The following is a 15,942-nucleotide window of genomic DNA, read 5'->3' as shown; positions in this document are numbered from 1 at the left end:
GCTGGGGGTGCGGGGGGGGCGGGAACGGGCTCAGTGGGGCACACTCTCCCCTGGCAGTCAGTGCTGGCCCAATGGCCCTAGGGGGCCGGGGGTGGGGCTCAGCAGGGGGTGCTGTGCTGGGGGAGGGGCTCAGTAGGGGGCGCTGTGTTGGGGGGCTCAGCAGGGGGTGCTGTGCTGGGGGAGGGGCTCAGTAGGGGGCGCTGTAACACGAGGCGACGCCAAGCCCCCAGTTCCGCCTCGTACGGGGGCGGAGCATTGGAGGCGCCTCCCTCAGCAGGCTTGACTCCGCCCCTTTCCGGGATGCACCACTCTCCTCCCTCTTTCCTGCAGTGGTAGCGCCCCCCACCCGGGCAGCAGCGGCTAGGATGGGCCGGCCCATGTCAAGCAGACGGGGGGGAGCGGGTTTCACCACGTGGGCGGCAAAGTGAATTCGGACTGTACCACGTCGGGCTCGACTCCGCGCAGGGGAGCCAGGTCTTCGGACTCCCCGGCCCGGATGGTCTGTCCCGGGCGGGCCCACGTGCGCTGGGCGTGGGGGGGGTGTCAGTAGCCCCATGGCCGGGCTGCCGCGGCTGGTGCTGCTGCTGAGCGGCAAGAGGAAGTCGGGCAAGGACTTCGTGGCGGAGGAGCTACAGAGCCGGTACCGGGCGGGGGGGAGCCCGGACCGGACCGGACCGGACTGGGCGGGGGGAGCCGGGACCGGACGGGGGAGCCGGGCCCTAGGGGGATCCGGGCCTGGGACGCCGGGACCGGACGGGGGAGCTGGGCCCTAGGGGGATCCGGGCCTGGGACGCCGGGACCGGACGGGGGAGCCGGGCCCTAGGGGGATCCGGGCCTGGGACGCCGGGACCGGACGGGGGGAGCCGGGCCCTAGGGGGATCCGGGCCTGGGACGCTGGGACCGGACGGGGGAGCCGGGGGTGGCTCAGTTCGCGGAGATCCAGGCCAGGGGAGGCCTTGGTGGTGTGACGCAGCTCAGGAGAGGAGGGAGGGAGGGGCCCGGGGCGGGGGCGGGTCTATGGGGCAGTGCGGGGTGGGGCCCTAAGCCAAGGTGCCTGTATGGGGACCCCCATCGGGTGTGGTACTGGGGGGAGCGGCCTAAGGCCGGGGGGGGGGATTGGGTTGGGCCGCTCCCCAGCTGCAGCATGGGAAGCCCCCAAGGCTCAGGGTTGGGCTCTGACTTGGCAGCTGCCCCCCCATCAGGGTGTGGGTAGGGCAGGGGTTCTCAAACTGGGGGTCGGGACCCCTTGAGACGCCCTGAGGTTACTACATGGGGGGTCATGAGCTGTCAGCCTCCACCCCAAACCCTATTTTGCCTCCAGCATTTATAATGGTGCTGTAAATGTAGAAGGGGGGTGGCCCTCGGGCGTGCTGTGCGAAAGGGGGCTGAGACCTGCTGGGGTGGGGGAAATGCATCTCTGTTCCCATGGGCCTGGCAGGAATTGGGGCTGCTGCCTGTCACCCTCCAACCACTTGTGCCTCCCTCTGGCAGGTTGGGGCCGGATGTCTGCGCCATCCTCCAGCTGTCGGGACCCCTCAAGGAGCAGTATGCCAAGGTACTGCCCTGCCACCCCCCGCGGCCCGGTGGCGCCAGGAGTGGCTGAGCTTGTGCTCAGGGCCACCTCTTCTCTCTCTGCAGGAACACGGGCTGGATTTCCAGCGGCTGCTGGACGCCAGCGATTACAAAGAGACCTACCGGCAGGACATGATCCGCTGGGGGGAGGAGAAACGCAACACAGACCCGGGCTTCTTCTGCAGGATCGTGGTGGAGAGCGTAACGCAGCCTGTCTGGGTAAGGAGGGGGCCAACCAGGGGGAGGGGCAACCAGGAGCCACGCCCCCTTGCCGGCAGCCCCCCCGTGACGACTCCTTCCCCGCGCAGGTGGTGAGTGACACCCGGCGCCTGTCGGACGTGGAGTGGTTCCAGGACGTGTACGGGGCCGCGGTGCAGCTGGTGCGGGTGGTGGCGACGGAGGAGACGCGGAAGAGGAGGAACTGGGTGTTTGTAGTGGGTGAGTGGCACTGGCTTGGGGTAATCGCAGTGGCTGAGTACGGCCAGGTTCTGCCCCACGTTCAGCCATCACAAGCCAGGCCCCAGCAAATGCTGAGGTGCAGGGGGTTTGGATCTTTGCTTCGCGGCCTCTGAGCTTTCAGTCACGCTCGGGTGCCGTTTCCCTGCGCACCGTGAGGTCTGGGCCCTCTCTCGTCTCTAAGGGAGGCTGGAGATTCCCCCTGTCTGCCATATTGCACCCCCAGCTGCTGCTGTCCCCCGGTTCCTCACCCCAGCTGAGCTGTGCGGAGCAGGCAAGGCTGGAGGAGGAGCGCTAGGGGAGGGCTGTTTTCCAGGCTGGCTCAGCAGAGTTTGCCTGGCCGTGCTGACTCTGGGACCTCGCCTGTGTGGCTGCAGCACGTAGCCATCCAGCCAGGATCGGGAGCGCTGGGGCCAGCGGGGGGACGGTGGTTGTCCATTGCCCCAGTCGATCTGCATGGAGCTCACATCTCTGGGTTTGCTCCTCCCCAGGGGTGGACGACGCGGAGTCCGAGTGTGGCCTGGACCAGGGCGTGACCTTTGACTGGGTCATCACCAACGACGGGGACGAGCTGTCCCTGGACAGCCAGCTGGAGAAGCTGCTGCACTTCATCTACAGCAAGTTATAGCGTCCTGCAGCGGGCGGAGAGGCCGGGCGCAGCCCAGGGCTCAGACCAAAGAAAACGTTGGGGGTGGGGTCCAGTGAGCCCCGTCCGGGCAGGGACCCCGCTGTGGGAGGCGCTGCAGGTGCAGGGCCAGGCCCGCTGAGTGGGGCTGCGCCCAGACTCCATTCCATGAGGGCAGAAGGCCAATTCCAGGGGTTCTTTCCAGAGCCCGTTCCGGGGCCCTGCTGCAGGCGCCATTCAGCCTCCTGCCCTGCGGGACCACCCTGCACTGAGACCAGAGCAGGTCCCTGGGCCCTTGCCCTGTCGTCAGCCTCTGGGGCGATCCTTCTCCCCTGGGTGGGACCAGAGCAGGGGCTCCGCACCTCTGGGGTGGAGGACAGGTCCTTGCTGCAGCAGGAATGGCGCCTTCCCTCATGGGGCTGTATATCGAGCTGCAGCTGCACTGTCTGCCCCACCGCTCACGCCAGGGGTTCTCAAACGCTTTGTATTGGTGACCCGCCCGGGGGGGGGGTGATGCCTCGTGACCCCCAGGTTGAGAATCCCTGGCTTCGGCCCAGGCTGCTCTGTCACGGCTCGTTGGCAGTGTGGCCTGGGGCTGCCATCGCCTGCGCCATGAATGTCCAGCATCATTGCCCCTTGCTTAGCTGCCAGCCTCCCTGCACTGCTGTGCCCGGGCGGCTCGTGCCCCACATGGCGGCGGTTATCTGTGCCTTGCTGATGGGCGGGGCGGGAGACTGTAATGGGTGCCCATCTACCAGCCTGCTCCACCCTGCACTGCTTTCTGGGTCCTGGGGACCCGGAGCCGCCCATGCCCATGCTGCAAACGCCACTGGGAACATAGCTCCTCGCCGCTGGCTCCCTGCCTGGGCCCGCTGGTCACTGCCCACAGCTCCAGGGACAGATGTCGCTACGAGGGGAGCTCCTGGCCCGAGACGTCCCCTGCGGCCATGCGGGCCTGCTGGGAACAGGCCCTGTCATTTCACCCAGCCACTGGTCGAGGCAGGGGGCTGGGCCTGAGGGTCAGAGCGGCCGCACAAAGTATTGCTGAGCACTTTCTTGACTTGCTTTGCCTGGGCCAAGCCGGGTCGTGCAGCACCGGCGCCAGGCTGGCAGCCTGGGGCTGCGTCTCTGGGTTTGTGACTCTGCTGCTCACCTGACCCCTCTCCCACAAGGGAGCCCAGAGCAATGGGGTGTTGCTGCATCTGGAATAAAGCTGACAGGTGAGAAACACCGACCTGTGTGGGCCTGTTATTTACCGCGTGGAAATGGGGTGAAATCCCAGCCCCCTGTGCCGGGTTGCGGGGGATGGGCTGCCTGGGTGGTGGTGCTCAGCCATTCACACCCCCTCCGCCTCCCCAGAGGCAGCTTGGGGGGTGCGGCAGTCAGCCTGTCAAGATGTCCGGCAGCTGGCGCTCTGTCGCAGGAGGTAAATGGTTCTTTTAGCCTCTCAGGATGGGACAAGAAGCAATGGGCTTAAATTACAGCAAGGGCGGTTTAGGTTGGACATTAGGAAAAACTTCCTGACTCTCAGGGGGGTTAAGCACTGGAATAAATTGTCCAGGGAGGTTGTGGAATCTCCATCCTTGGAGGTTTGTAAGAGCAGGTTAGACAAACCCCCGTCAGGGATGGTCTGGATGATACTTAGTCCTGCCAGGAGTCCCAGGGGCTGGGCTAGAGACCTCTCGAGGTCCCCTCCACTCCTACGATTTTGTGAGGCTGGTGAGTGAGCTGCACTCTGACCAGCGGGGGGCGCTGCTCCCCAATGCGGAGGTAGGTGGGTGTGGGGTGCCCCTGGCTGGAAGGGAAGCGGGATGTGCCAGGCCTGTTGCAACCCCTGGTGCTCTCAGCTGCAGCCAGGACATCTTCCACTAGCCCGTGAATTGCTCCAGCTCGGTCCCAGCTGGGCTGAGAGCCCCGTGCTTATGGGGCTCAATGGGGGGCTCTCCCCTGTGGGCTGAAGGCAGGAGCCTTGCTGGGCAGGAGCTGGGGACAGCCCGAGTGAGGGGGCGGGGGGCCTCAGGCTGCCACAGGGTTCTTGGAGCTTTGCGGTTCCCTGCTGGGCTCCATCCTGCCCCTTGGCCCGGGTACCTGCAGGCTGGTGCTGGGCCAGGTGCGTCCTGGCTGAATCTGCAGCTCCCTCTAGTGGCCTGTCAACGGTGAAGCCATTGGGCCTCGGCTTTCTCCCAGCAGGAATAGCCTCCCTGGCGCAGGAATGGGGGGACCTGCTCCTGTGCGGCTCCAGGCTTGGATTGGCCGGCTTGGGGTGAGGCGGGGGCCACGGGGTGGGGGGTGTCAGGCTCCATGCCAGCCCTGGGGCAGGGAACTGGCTGGCTTGGGGTGTGACTGCACTTGGTGGTTCCCTGTTTTTCTAAGAGGAGTGGGGACACTCTAGGTCCCAGAACTCCAGCGCCCCAGCCTGAGGGCATGTCGGAGTGTCCTGCACCAGCCTGTTGGGCTCTGGTGCTGAGTTCGAGGCCAGAGCACATGGCCTGTTGGTCCCTAGTCCGTGGTTAATATTTGTCCACATCTCACCCAGTTGGCTCGAGGCAAAGCCTGAGCTGGGATAATGGGGGTGGAGGGGCAAGGAGGACTGTGGGTTGGCACTGATGGGCACCAGCAAAGGGTTGGTGGGTTCAGGGCTGGGCTAGCAAGGGGCTGAGACGGAGCCATCCTGGATCTAGGGAGCTACCAGCCCAGACAAAAGTTAAAGTAAGTTTGAGCCCTCGCTGCAGGTTGGGGGGCAGGTGCTCCTGTTTGGGTTTCGGAGGCAGGTTTGTTTGGATCTGTTGGGAGGAAAATCAAATGCTGGAGCCACAGCCCTTCCACCCCCTGCTGAGCCTGCACCCCCCTCTGAGCGCCAGGAGCCCCCCACCCTGCATGTGTGAATAAGCAGTTTAACTCCTGGGGCTGGCATGGCAGCTGGGCGCCTGGTGCTGTAGTTAATAGGTTCCCTGCAGCCAATTCCCTGTGGATTAGCCATGTCCTAAGCAGAAGGAGCCAGTCTAATAACTAACAACTGCAAGCCTGTTTCCCTGTGGAGCAGCTGGCTGGCCGGGGCGGGAGGACACTGCCTCATGGGCTGCTCCGAGGTGATACGGGGGCCGGGGGTTCTGTGCTGGACCCCAGCAGCCCTGCTCCGAGACCTAAACACTGCCCTGGGGAGGGGGTGAGTGCTGGGGCTGCGCAGGCCTCTCCCCCGCCTCCGTTCATTTCACAGGGGTCACATTTGGGGGCTGGCAGGAGCTGTGACTCGCATGCCCTTGCTGGGGGGAGCTCCCGGAGACCTGGGCCAGCACCGCTGCAGGGTCTAGGAGCAGGGCTGCCCTGCGACCCCAGGCTGGACTAGCTGGGGGTTGGGGGACCTGTAGCCCCTCTCTCTGTGGGAGCTGTAGTGCTGTCACTCGCTGCCCCCAGCCTCGCTGCATTGCTGGGGAGCCCTGGGCTGGGGGGTGCTGAGGCATAGGACAGTGCCACGGAGGGGCATACGGTTACTGCAGGGCTGGGCTGAGCTTTGGGTCCTGCGCACCCCCCTTGGCCAATCATGCCCCTTCCCAGCCTGGGGGAGGGAGGACTGACCAGGCTGCTGGGTCTGGAGGTGTCAAGCTAACCAGTCTGATGGAGGGTGGTGGGGTCGCTCAAGGTCCCTGCACCCAACGGCAGGGGGAGCTTCGGGGGCCACGTTCAGATACATCCCCTGGGCCGGTCCACCCACGCACCTGCAGCAGCCTGGAGGCCCAGGAGAGGAAAGCAGCGGGGACCTGGGCAAGGCGGCTGCGTTTGCCAGCCCCTCTCAAGATGGTGAAGACGGGCTGGGCCGGGTCTCAGGGCTGAGCTGGGGCAGGGGAGAGTTGGGTTCAATGCCCAGCTTCGTGGGTGAGTCCCTGAGGCCGACACAAACAGCCAGTGATGTAGGGGCCTGAGGGGAGAGAACCCCAAATGTGGGGTGGTTCCTGTGGCATATGGACATTGTAAGCTGTCACTTTACATTTCAGGGGATTCCTGTTCCTGCATGCAGCCTATGCCATTCTGCAGGGAAGCGGGGGATCTGGGCTGACGAGAACCAGCCAGCCAGGGTGGGGTCAGTTGTGTGTCTGCCCTGGGAGCAGCCTGCTTTGTCTCTCTCTGGTTTTGGGTTCTTGGGTGTTACTACTCTGGGGACTAAGAAATCAAGTCACAATTCAATGCAACCTTGCAGCAAGTGTTTGCTAGTTTGATCTGGCTTCTGTTTGCATTGAACATGAGCGCTCCCCACCCTGGGCGGATGGAGACAGGGCCCACTCCCTGCCAGCTGTGCTACCCCCACAGACCACCCCAGGAGCCAACCTTTGTTCAGCAGCATGAAGCTTGGTCGTGGGACCTGTGTCAGGGCAGGCAAGAGCCCTGGGGGACCAGGCCCCCTGCTCCGGGCTGGCCTCGAGGGGCTCCATTAACTCCCACCTCCAGCTGCTGCCCATAATCCCCACCCTCTGTCTGCTACCATCAGCCTCGTCAAATCTAAGGCGATTAGAGGAGACATTATATAATCGCAGCAGCCAGGGGAGACTCTTAAAAGGGGCAGCGTCCCCTTGAACTTAGTGGGGACCTCATGGGGCAGGGTCATCCTCTGTGGAGAGGTCTGGGCCGCATCTCTGGGAGGGGTAAACCCCCCCCCCCCGCACACTGCCCATAGCTGGACAGACATGCCCTGGCCAAACCCAGGACACTGTGCTGGGACAGCCTGGCAGGGGGCAGGTGGGGGATGGCCGCTAACCCCTCCTGCGCTGTTTCCTCTCCCAGAGGCTTAGGCCCCACTAGGCTGGGGCACAATGTGCTGGCGTGGTGTGTGCCCAGCTACAGAGCCCTCCCTGCCCATGCAGGGACCCCCTCCCCAGCCCACCCTAGTGCCAGCTGGGGACACAGGATATTGGCTTGTTCGCGATCGCTGCATTGGCATCCGCTCCCTCCTGCACCCAACTCCCTCTATCCCCGGCCCGGCCCTTCTGCCAGTGCCAGCCCCATGGGCAGGCATCCGCCTCCTGCAGATCGCGGCTGAGTCCCCACCAGTGAGTGAGAGCAGCAGGAGGCCGTGTCCATGGCAACCCTTTAACTCGCACCTTTATGGAAGGGGGCTCTTTGCATTCAGCACCCTGAGGCCGTACAGTGCTGCTGGGGAGGCATGTGCCCCATCCCAGAGTGGGAGGCTGCCCCCTCCACCCTGCTGTGGGACCAGCCCTGGTCTGGGGAACGGGAAGCCCCAGCATCTGCGGCTGCTTCGAGCAGGGGAGGGTGGAGGGGACAGGTGCTGGCAGCGCCGGAAGGAGGCCGAGCTTGATGCTAACAGCCTTTGCATCCCAGTGCAGAGCTGCCCAGGTGCAGCGCGGGCAGGAGGGAGCCTGCGGTGGGGGAGGAGGCGTGTCACGGGGCTCGATCTGCAAAGAACCCCATCAAGCAATGGTGGTGTGCACCAGCAGGCAGTGGGGGGCCTGGCACAGCCCCCTAGATCTCCACCCTGGGAACAGCACCTGCCATGCAGGGGGAGCAAAGGGGGAACCACTGCATGCAAGCACATGCCAAGCCTGGCAGCTGGGGCAAGCAATGGGCCGGAGCAGGGAAAGGGAGGGCGGAGAGCAGGGCTCCCCATGCCGGCCTTTGCAGGGAGACTCTCTCAGCACAGCTGTGCCAGCAGGGATTGCCACACACCTCAGTAAGCACCACAGGAGGGGCCCGTTCCCGGGCATGGGGCAGAGCCGGGCAGGTACTGACCATGGTTACAACCAGCCGGGGAGCGTCTCCGAGAGCAGCCAGCACCAGGGCTCCTCTAGAACGGATAGCTTGGGAGTGAGCTGCCCTGAGGGGAGACACCCCCTGCCTCGGCTAGGGGCAGCTTCTGCAATAAAACTGGAGCTTTAAGGTAGCACCACTGTGGGGTGGCACCTTGGACCCAGCTGGCCGTGCACGTGTGCGCCAGGCAGACGGAGGGACATGGAGCTCAGCCAGCAGCATGTCCCCCTTCTCCTTCCTTAGCTTCCATGTGGTAAGGGGCACCTCTCAAGGCCGAGTCCAGCTCCTCAGACAGGGCACAGGGATGCCACGCTCTGTGCCAGCAGGGCCTGCTCTTCCGCTCGGAGCCCGGCCTTGGCCCCAACTGCCACTTTCCAGGGGGTGCCGCAGGGTTGATTTAGGCATAAAGAGGCGGTTTTGCCAGAGGCCCAGTGATGCTGCAGCTGTGGGATTTTGTGAACCCAGTGGAAATGGCTCTCTGTTTGCAGTGATCCCCCTGCTGTGCTGGCAGCACGGGGCTCGGTGCGGAGCAGGCAGGAGAGAGGTGGACTGGAAGCAAGAGTGAGATTGGCTACTGGGTCCCGGCTCGCTGCCCATGGCACATGCAGTGCCAGAGGCAAACAGCACTCGGGCAGTAAAGAGAGGGCTTGATCCCGCAGATACGAGCACATGAGCTGCACTTCATGCACGCCAGCACTCTGCTGACCTCAGCGCAGATAGCCAGGCATGTTCCTAAAAGCCTGCAAGATCGGGGCCTGAATCAGGAGTTTAACCTGCAGATAAAGAAGTGTGGGTCTTAAAACAGCATAACAAAGCCATGGCTCTCTGGGCCATCACAGCTGGCCCCAGGCAACTCGCTGCAGCTACCGGAGTTAGACCGTGGATCCTCATGCTCTAGATCCCAGCTCACCTGCTGCTTGGCCTGAAGGAGATTCTCCTTCAGCTGGAGACAGTATAGTGCCTATGACACACAGCTACCCAGCAAAGGGCAGGGCTTGTACAAGCATGCGCACACACAGGCCACCAGCTAGTCATGACAATGTGATTCTTAATCTCCCTTGAATTGCTACTAAGCTCCAGGAAACGAAGGCCCCGTCCTGTGATGTGTTGCGCAGGGGCTCATCGCAGGATCAGGGCCCAATGGGAAGGGGGGCTCTGTGATGTTGTTAACCACCAGGATTCTCCTCTCCCTCCCAGCCAGACTTTGCCCATGATGAACCGTGTTTCTTTTATCTGATTGGATGGTCATCGAAGAGCCACCTGTTCGAGAGGCGGTGCTTAGGGTACCCACCTGGTTTTTGGATGAGCCAGCTGCCCCCCACCCCCAGTGAGGAATGAGTTTGCCATCCCAGTGCCAACCTGGAGACGGGTGCAGCCATTCACTTGGTGCTGCCAACTAATAGTAGGTGCAATTAAAAGCCATTTTTTAAATGAAATTCCTCCGAGAACAAGACAAAGATGCCGGTGGCTGGAGACTGCTGCTTGGCCTGGAGTGGAAACAGCAGAACCTGAACCATTCATATTTCATGCCATGGAAAATGTAATTATAGTGGGCTGGCATCCGAAGCCAAATCACTAGCAGGGGATGGAGGCCTCCGAGGATGGTAAACGCTGCATTTAACTAAAGCAGCCCTCTGCCTCTCCCCTGCACCTTGCGTGGACGGACAGGGGCTGGGGCATCTGCACCCATTGTACCTGAGCAGATGGATGAGAGTTACACGTAGCAAGATCAACCCAAACGTGCCTGATATCACCCGTGAGACGCACATAGAAAACACACCAGCCGTCCAGCAGCGCCACTGAAAAAGCCACAGGAGAGCACATGAGATCCCACCAACCGAGGTCTGAGCATTGCAAAGGCAAGCAGGAAGCAGATGGAAGCATGTCACATACAGAAAGGCAGGGCCACCCAGAGGATTCAGGGGGCCTGGGGTCTTCGGTGGCGGGAGGCCCCGCTTCGGCGGTAAGTCGGGGCAGAAGGACCCCCCGGCCACCAAAGACCCGGAGCGGAAGAAGCTCCGGGGGCCCGGGCCCCGCGAGAGTTTTCCGGGGCCCCCGGAGCGAGAGAAGGACCCCGCTCCAGGGGTACCGAAAAACTCTTGTGGGGGCCTCTGCGGGGCCTGGGGCCTATTGCCCCCCCTGTCTCCCCCTCTGGGCGGCCCTGCAGAAAGGGACTGTAGATGTGTCTTCCTTTCCCTGGAAAGCTACCAGAGGCAATGCCCCCTGGCTAATGGTGTCCTCTCTCCAACCCGCTGCTCCGTCCTCTTGCCTTTTACACCGAGCAAAGGCAAAGCCAGGCCGCTCCTGCTGGATGGAGTGACCATGGTCGATGTTCCACTTACCTGCACGTGACTGGCTCCAGGTGAGAGAGGCACATTTCCTGGTACCAACAGCATGAGGCCAGAGCAAGCTTATTTCTGAAGTACAGCAGCCATTTCGACTCAGGCTGTGATCTCCCCTCAGCTCTCCAAACTGAGCAGGACAGGGCCAACTCACACCCAGCCTGCACTGCTGGAGAGAGCGGTGCCGGAGATTCAGCAGGGGGCGCTCTTTCCATCTGAAGCAGTGTCCAGGGTGCGTCTGCCAAGAACAGGGATCCCATGGCACTTTCCCCAGCAGGCAGGTTGTGAAATCTCTTCTCCCAGCCAAGTTCTAACTCTGCTAATCCCACTGTGTCAATCAAAACCCCCCTGCAGGTTCAGCTGATGTCTTTCAACTGCTGTGAGTGTAGCCTTGCTGTATGCTGTTAAACTGCTGCCAGACCCCTCCCCAGAAGTGACTGCATTGCAAGCGTGGGGAAAGCATGCCCTATAGAAGACTAGTGAGGGACCCACTGTGATGAAATTTCCAGTATAACTTTATAACCTGCATTTGTAAATGAGAGGGGGCTGGATGGGATGTTCTAATGGGTCTCTGAGCCAATGGACCCTCCCCTACTGCAACTTGACCCCCGTCTATAGTTTCATTCCAAATATCAAACAATTGCATCCGTTAAGTCCTAAGAGCATTGTTCCAATTTCACAGTCCGTGGGAGTCATGCTGGCCTCTGACAGACCAGATGGGAGATAGATGGATTCAGGGATTGGGGGTGGGGGCATCCCCAGGGCTCTCACAGACCAGATGGCTGCCTCACCTCAGACTGACTGGCGTGAGTGTGGTCACATCCATGCCACTTCACACTTAGAGCCTGTCACCCTGGGGCGGCCACAACTGGAGCAAGGGGCTGAGTAGATTGGGGGGAGGTTAGTGAGTCACCCCCCATCACCATCCCAACCCCCAGGGCCAGTTTCAAACAGATCCCACAGTGGGAGGAGACGGGCAGAACAAAGAGAAAATTAGGGGTCTGGTCACCCCCTCTCCCCAAATCTCTGTGCAGGAATTGCCCAATCCTGCTTCTGGGTCACCCAGGAAAGGAATTCAGTCCCTGCTATACGGAGCACCCTTCACTCTGCCCCATGCACCTCCTGCCCCCACCTCAGCTTCCATGCACTCCCTCACCCCCACCATGCACCCAACCCACCCATGGACCCCCCCCGGATCCATCATGCACCCAACCTATGCACCCGGCCCCACCATGCACCCATCCCCCCATTCACTCCCCCCCACACCATGCACCCCCTGGATCCATCATGCACCCAGCCTACGCGCCTTGTCCCTCCCCTCCCCGCGCCCCCAGCCGACGAGCACAGCCCCGCCCCTCCGAGGCTGGGCCCCGCCCCGCCCGGGCAGGCGGCCAACTACAACTCCCGTCGTGCCCCTCCCCCTCGCCGGCTCCGCGCACGCGCGGCGACGCCCCGCGGGCGGGGCGGGCGCGAGGGGGCGGGGCCGGCGAGCACAAGGCGCCCGCAGCGCAGCCCCGGCGAAGGCGCCCAGCCGCCCCGCGCCCCCGCCGCCGCCCCGCACATGCCCGCGCGCGGGAGGGAGGCCGCCGGGCACGGGCCGCCGCGGGGCGCGCGCTGAGGCGGCCCCCAGCATGGAGGCGCCGCCGGGGGCCCCCGAGGAGACCCCGCGGGCCGGGGCCGGGGCCGGGTCCCTGCTGCACGCCTCGCCCGGCGCGCCCCCCGCCTCCCGCCCCGGCAGCCAGCAGAACCTGAGCCTGAGCGAGCCGCCGGGCGGCCCCTCGCCGGGCCCCGCGGCCGGGCGGCACCGGCAGCCCAGCCCGCTGGCGCCGCGGCGGGACAGCAACCCCTTCACCGAGATCGCCGTCAGCTCCTGCAAGTACAGCGGCGGCGGCATGAAGCCGCTCAGCCGCCTCAGCGCCTCGCGCCGCAACCTGCTGGAGGCCGAGCCCGAGGGGCAGCCGCTGCAGCCCTTCGGCCCGGGCCCGCCGCCGCCGCCGCCGCCCGAGATCGTCGTGTCCCGCGAGGGGCCGCCGCGCCTGGGCGCCGCCCGCCGCCCCGCGCCCGCCGCCCCCGGCGCCTTCGCCCGCGCGCCCAAGCGGAAGCACCAGAACATCGGCTACCGGCTCGGGCACCGGCGCGCGCTCTTCGAGAAGCGCAAACGCCTCAGCGACTACGCGCTCATCTTCGGCATGTTTGGCATCGTCGTCATGGTGATCGAGACCGAGCTCTCCTGGGGGCTCTACTCCAAGGTGGGCGGGGCCGGGGGCGGCGGCGGGGCCCCCGGGCCGGGGGTGACTCTGAGGTGGGGGGGCGGCGGGGCCGGGGGTGACTCTGAGGTGGGCGGGGCTGGGGGGTTCTGAGCGGTGGGCGGGGCCGGGGGGGGCCCGCGGGCCGGGGGTGACTCTGAGGTGGGCGGCGGGGCGGGGGGGGTCTGAGCTGTAGTCGGGGCGGGGGGGGCCCCCCGGCCGGGGGTCCCTCTGAGGTGGGCGGGGCGGGGGGGCCCCCGGGCCGGGGGTGACTCTGAGGTGGGGGGGGCGGCGGGGCCGGGGGGTTCTGAGCTGTAGTCGGGGCTGCGGGCGGCGGGGCTGGGGGGTTCTGAGCTGTAGTCGGGGTCCCGGGGCGCCCCCCCGGGGGGTGACTCTGAGGTGGGCGGGGCTGGGGGGGCCCCGGGCCGGGTGTGACTCTGAGGTGGGGCGGCGGCGGGGCCGGGGGGTTCTGAGCTGTAGTCGGGGCTGGGGGGGGCCCCGGGCCGGGGGTGACTCTGAGGTGGGCGGGGCTGGGGGTCCCGGGGCGCCCCCCCCCGGGGGGTGACTCTGAGGTGGGCGGGGCTGGGGGGTTCTGAGCTGTAGTCGGGGCTGGGGGGGGGCAGGGTTTCCAGTCCCCCTTCCCCTGGGCGCCCCTGAGCCCCTAGGCATTACTGAGCAATCTCCAGTGCCAGGTTCACACCCTGGGCTGGAGCCCTCCTAGGACATGTCCCCCGTCCCCCCAGCTTGGCATGGTGGGGATCCCTCCCTGCCCTGGGGCTGCAGCTTGGCTCTCCCTGCCCAGGGTGTCTCCTCCAGCCCCGCAGCAGCAGCGAGTGTGTCGGGGCTCACTTGCAGCCAGGGGGCACGGACCCAGCGAGCCCCCCGGCTGGCGGAGTGAAGGGGGCGTTTGGGGCACAGGAACCCTCCCCACACTGAGCAGAGGGGGGTTCCCTGGTGGCTGGAGGCGCTTGGCACTTGTTGCAGCCCAGAGCTGGGGGATGGGGACAGGGACGGGGTGGAGGGAGAAGCTGTTTCCTCTGGGTTCACAGTGGTGGTGTGTGTGGGGGGGATTTGCCTGGTGTCAGTTCTCTCTCCTCCCCCCCTCCCCCGGCTCTCCCCATGGGGTGGGCGGGGTGCTTGGTGCTGTTCAGCTGTTGATTTTCAATAGAGCTAATTTCAGACAGGGTGCAGCTGTTGCGAGGCTGGCACATTATTCCGTGAAACCCAGCCGCAGAGCAGGGGCTGAGGACGCCTCTGGCAATGGGAGTCCAGTGACTCCGGAGGGCAGGGGCTGCCGCTGCGCTCGCCCCCTGCCAGCTGCCGCCTGAGTTCTCAGTTCCCCCCTGCACTCAGAGCACGCTCTCTGATCCCCACTTTCCTGCCCTCCGCAGCTCAACCCCCCCATCCTTCCTGGCAGTCCCCGATGGCCAAGCTCCTGTGGGATTGTTACCTAGGGTGGACTGGCTGCCCCAGGGCTGCTTTTTTTCCTCAACACCTACCCTTGTGTGTATTCTGATAGCCCTGGTCCAGCCTTACAGCCCCTTGTGTGGGGGGCGCTACAGAGACCCTGCCCAGGAGGCTCCTTGTCTGGGTGTGGCAGGGGATTCCCCTTGGCTGGCCCTGTCCCCTTCGAGAGAGGTGGCCTGGCCCAGCTATGCTCTGCTGTCTGCTTAGAGGAAATTTCCCTGTGGGATTGAGCCTTGAGCCCAAGCAGCTGGACCCTGGGGTCTGGCTGAGCCCTGTGAAATGCTCCTTCCTTCCTGTTAGAAAGAGGGCAAATCTGGGGCCCCTTATCTCCTGCCACGGGCTCACCTGCAGCCAGGGATGTGCCTTTGCCTTGGCGCAGGGGGAGCTCCTTGTGGCTTCAGCCCTCCTAGGAGCAGGACCCCTCTGGCAGTAGCACTGTTCCCAGCAGGAAAGACCCACCCGCATCTGCTCCAGTGGAGACACTGGACCAGCAAATGGTGGGACTGGGTTTCCCAGGGCTCGCTGCATGAATCAAACTCTGCTCTGTGACTCCCCCATGGGATTCTGGGCTCTGCCCGTGGCTGGAGTGGGTTGGGGGCTGGGACTGGTTACCTCCTAACTAAGGGATGTCTGGTGCCTTTCCCTCCTGTTTCCTTGGGCTCTCCTGACTCCCCATGCTCAGGCCCAGAGGAGGGTGGCTGCCTGTAGAAAGTGCTGGCATGCAAGGGTCACACCTGGCTCCTGTCTCTGGTCTTGTTTGCATACAGCCACCAGCCCTGAGGGCACAGCTGTCCGCTCGCTGCCTGACAGCCCCCCAGCCTAGTCCCTGGGGTGGGGCTGAGCCGGGGAGGGGTGGGATCTCCATGCTGTTGGACTTGCTGGAGGGTTTGATTTTTGCCTCTGGTTCCTCAGCCTGCTGCTGCTTGGAACCACTGTCACGGGCAGGGGAAGGGCGATGGTCCTTTGTAGCACAGCCAAGAGGTGGGGGCTCAGGCTGGGGGAAGCGCCTGCTAATGGGGCAGAGCATCCCATCGCCCTGCAGGAGCGGTGGGGTAGAGCCGAGGGTGGTGAGTAGCCAAGGGGTGTTCCTGACCCCTTGCGGGAGTTGGCAGTTTTTCAACCTCTGTGACAGGAGGGTGGCACCATTAAAATGGCTGCTTGGCCTCCATGGGGCGTTGCCCTTGACCCTTGCGGCTGCTCTGCACCTGGGCCCAGTGCTCAGAGGTCTGAGATAATGGGGGCTCTGCCCTAATCTGGGAGCAGCCCAGGCTTAAAGTGCCCCTCACAACCCAGCTTTAATTATTTTGTTTTACTGGCTCTGTGACCCCAGACTTGCTTTAAAACACTGCCTGGGGCTGGATGCTTGGGCCACAGTCAGAGGACGTGCAAGCGGGTCCTGCTGCCCTGCCGACCCCAGCCCTGAACAGGGCCCTTGAGTACCAGCTGCTGGAGACAAGTCCCTCCGCTCAAAGTT

The 15,942-nt window shown here is 64.3% G+C and overlaps 2 protein-coding genes across 2 annotated transcripts in view; both read left to right on the top strand.

The window, feature by feature from the left end:
• Positions 1 to 445: 445 nt before the first annotated feature.
• PMVK (phosphomevalonate kinase) lies at positions 446 to 3,885 on the top strand. The gene is made up of 5 exons (XM_044992002.1): positions 446 to 640; positions 1,492 to 1,555; positions 1,639 to 1,791; positions 1,881 to 2,010; positions 2,520 to 3,885. The coding sequence occupies exons 1-5, from the start codon at positions 555 to 557 to the stop codon at positions 2,654 to 2,656; spliced, it is 570 nt and encodes a 189-aa protein (XP_044847937.1). The 5' UTR covers positions 446 to 554; the 3' UTR covers positions 2,657 to 3,885.
• An 8,501-nt stretch (positions 3,886 to 12,386) lies between these two features.
• The window catches only part of KCNN3 (potassium calcium-activated channel subfamily N member 3), a 77,932-nt gene continuing 74,376 nt past the window's right edge, over positions 12,387 to 15,942 (top strand). Inside the window, exon 1 of the mRNA XM_044990982.1 lies at positions 12,387 to 13,004. Within this exon, the coding sequence (XP_044846917.1) occupies positions 12,387 to 13,004 (618 nt within the window). The remainder of the gene's footprint in view (positions 13,005 to 15,942) is intronic.

This window comes from Mauremys mutica, chromosome 17 (genome assembly GCF_020497125.1).
Source record: "Mauremys mutica isolate MM-2020 ecotype Southern chromosome 17, ASM2049712v1, whole genome shotgun sequence".
Lineage (NCBI taxonomy): Eukaryota > Metazoa > Chordata > Testudines > Geoemydidae > Mauremys > Mauremys mutica.
This window is presented reverse-complemented; position numbering and strand designations above follow the sequence as displayed.

Excerpts from the sequence above, each read along its gene's own strand:
- PMVK (XM_044992002.1), top strand. The coding sequence starts at position 555 with ATGGCCGGGCTGCCGCGGCTGGTGCTGCTGCTGAGCGGCAAGAGGAAG. Across the intron at positions 641-1,491 it reads GCGGAGGAGCTACAGAGCCG|GTTGGGGCCGGATGTCTGCG; the intron begins GTACCGGGCGGG and ends TCCCTCTGGCAG. Across the intron at positions 2,011-2,519 it reads GAACTGGGTGTTTGTAGTGG|GGGTGGACGACGCGGAGTCC; the intron begins GTGAGTGGCACT and ends GCTCCTCCCCAG.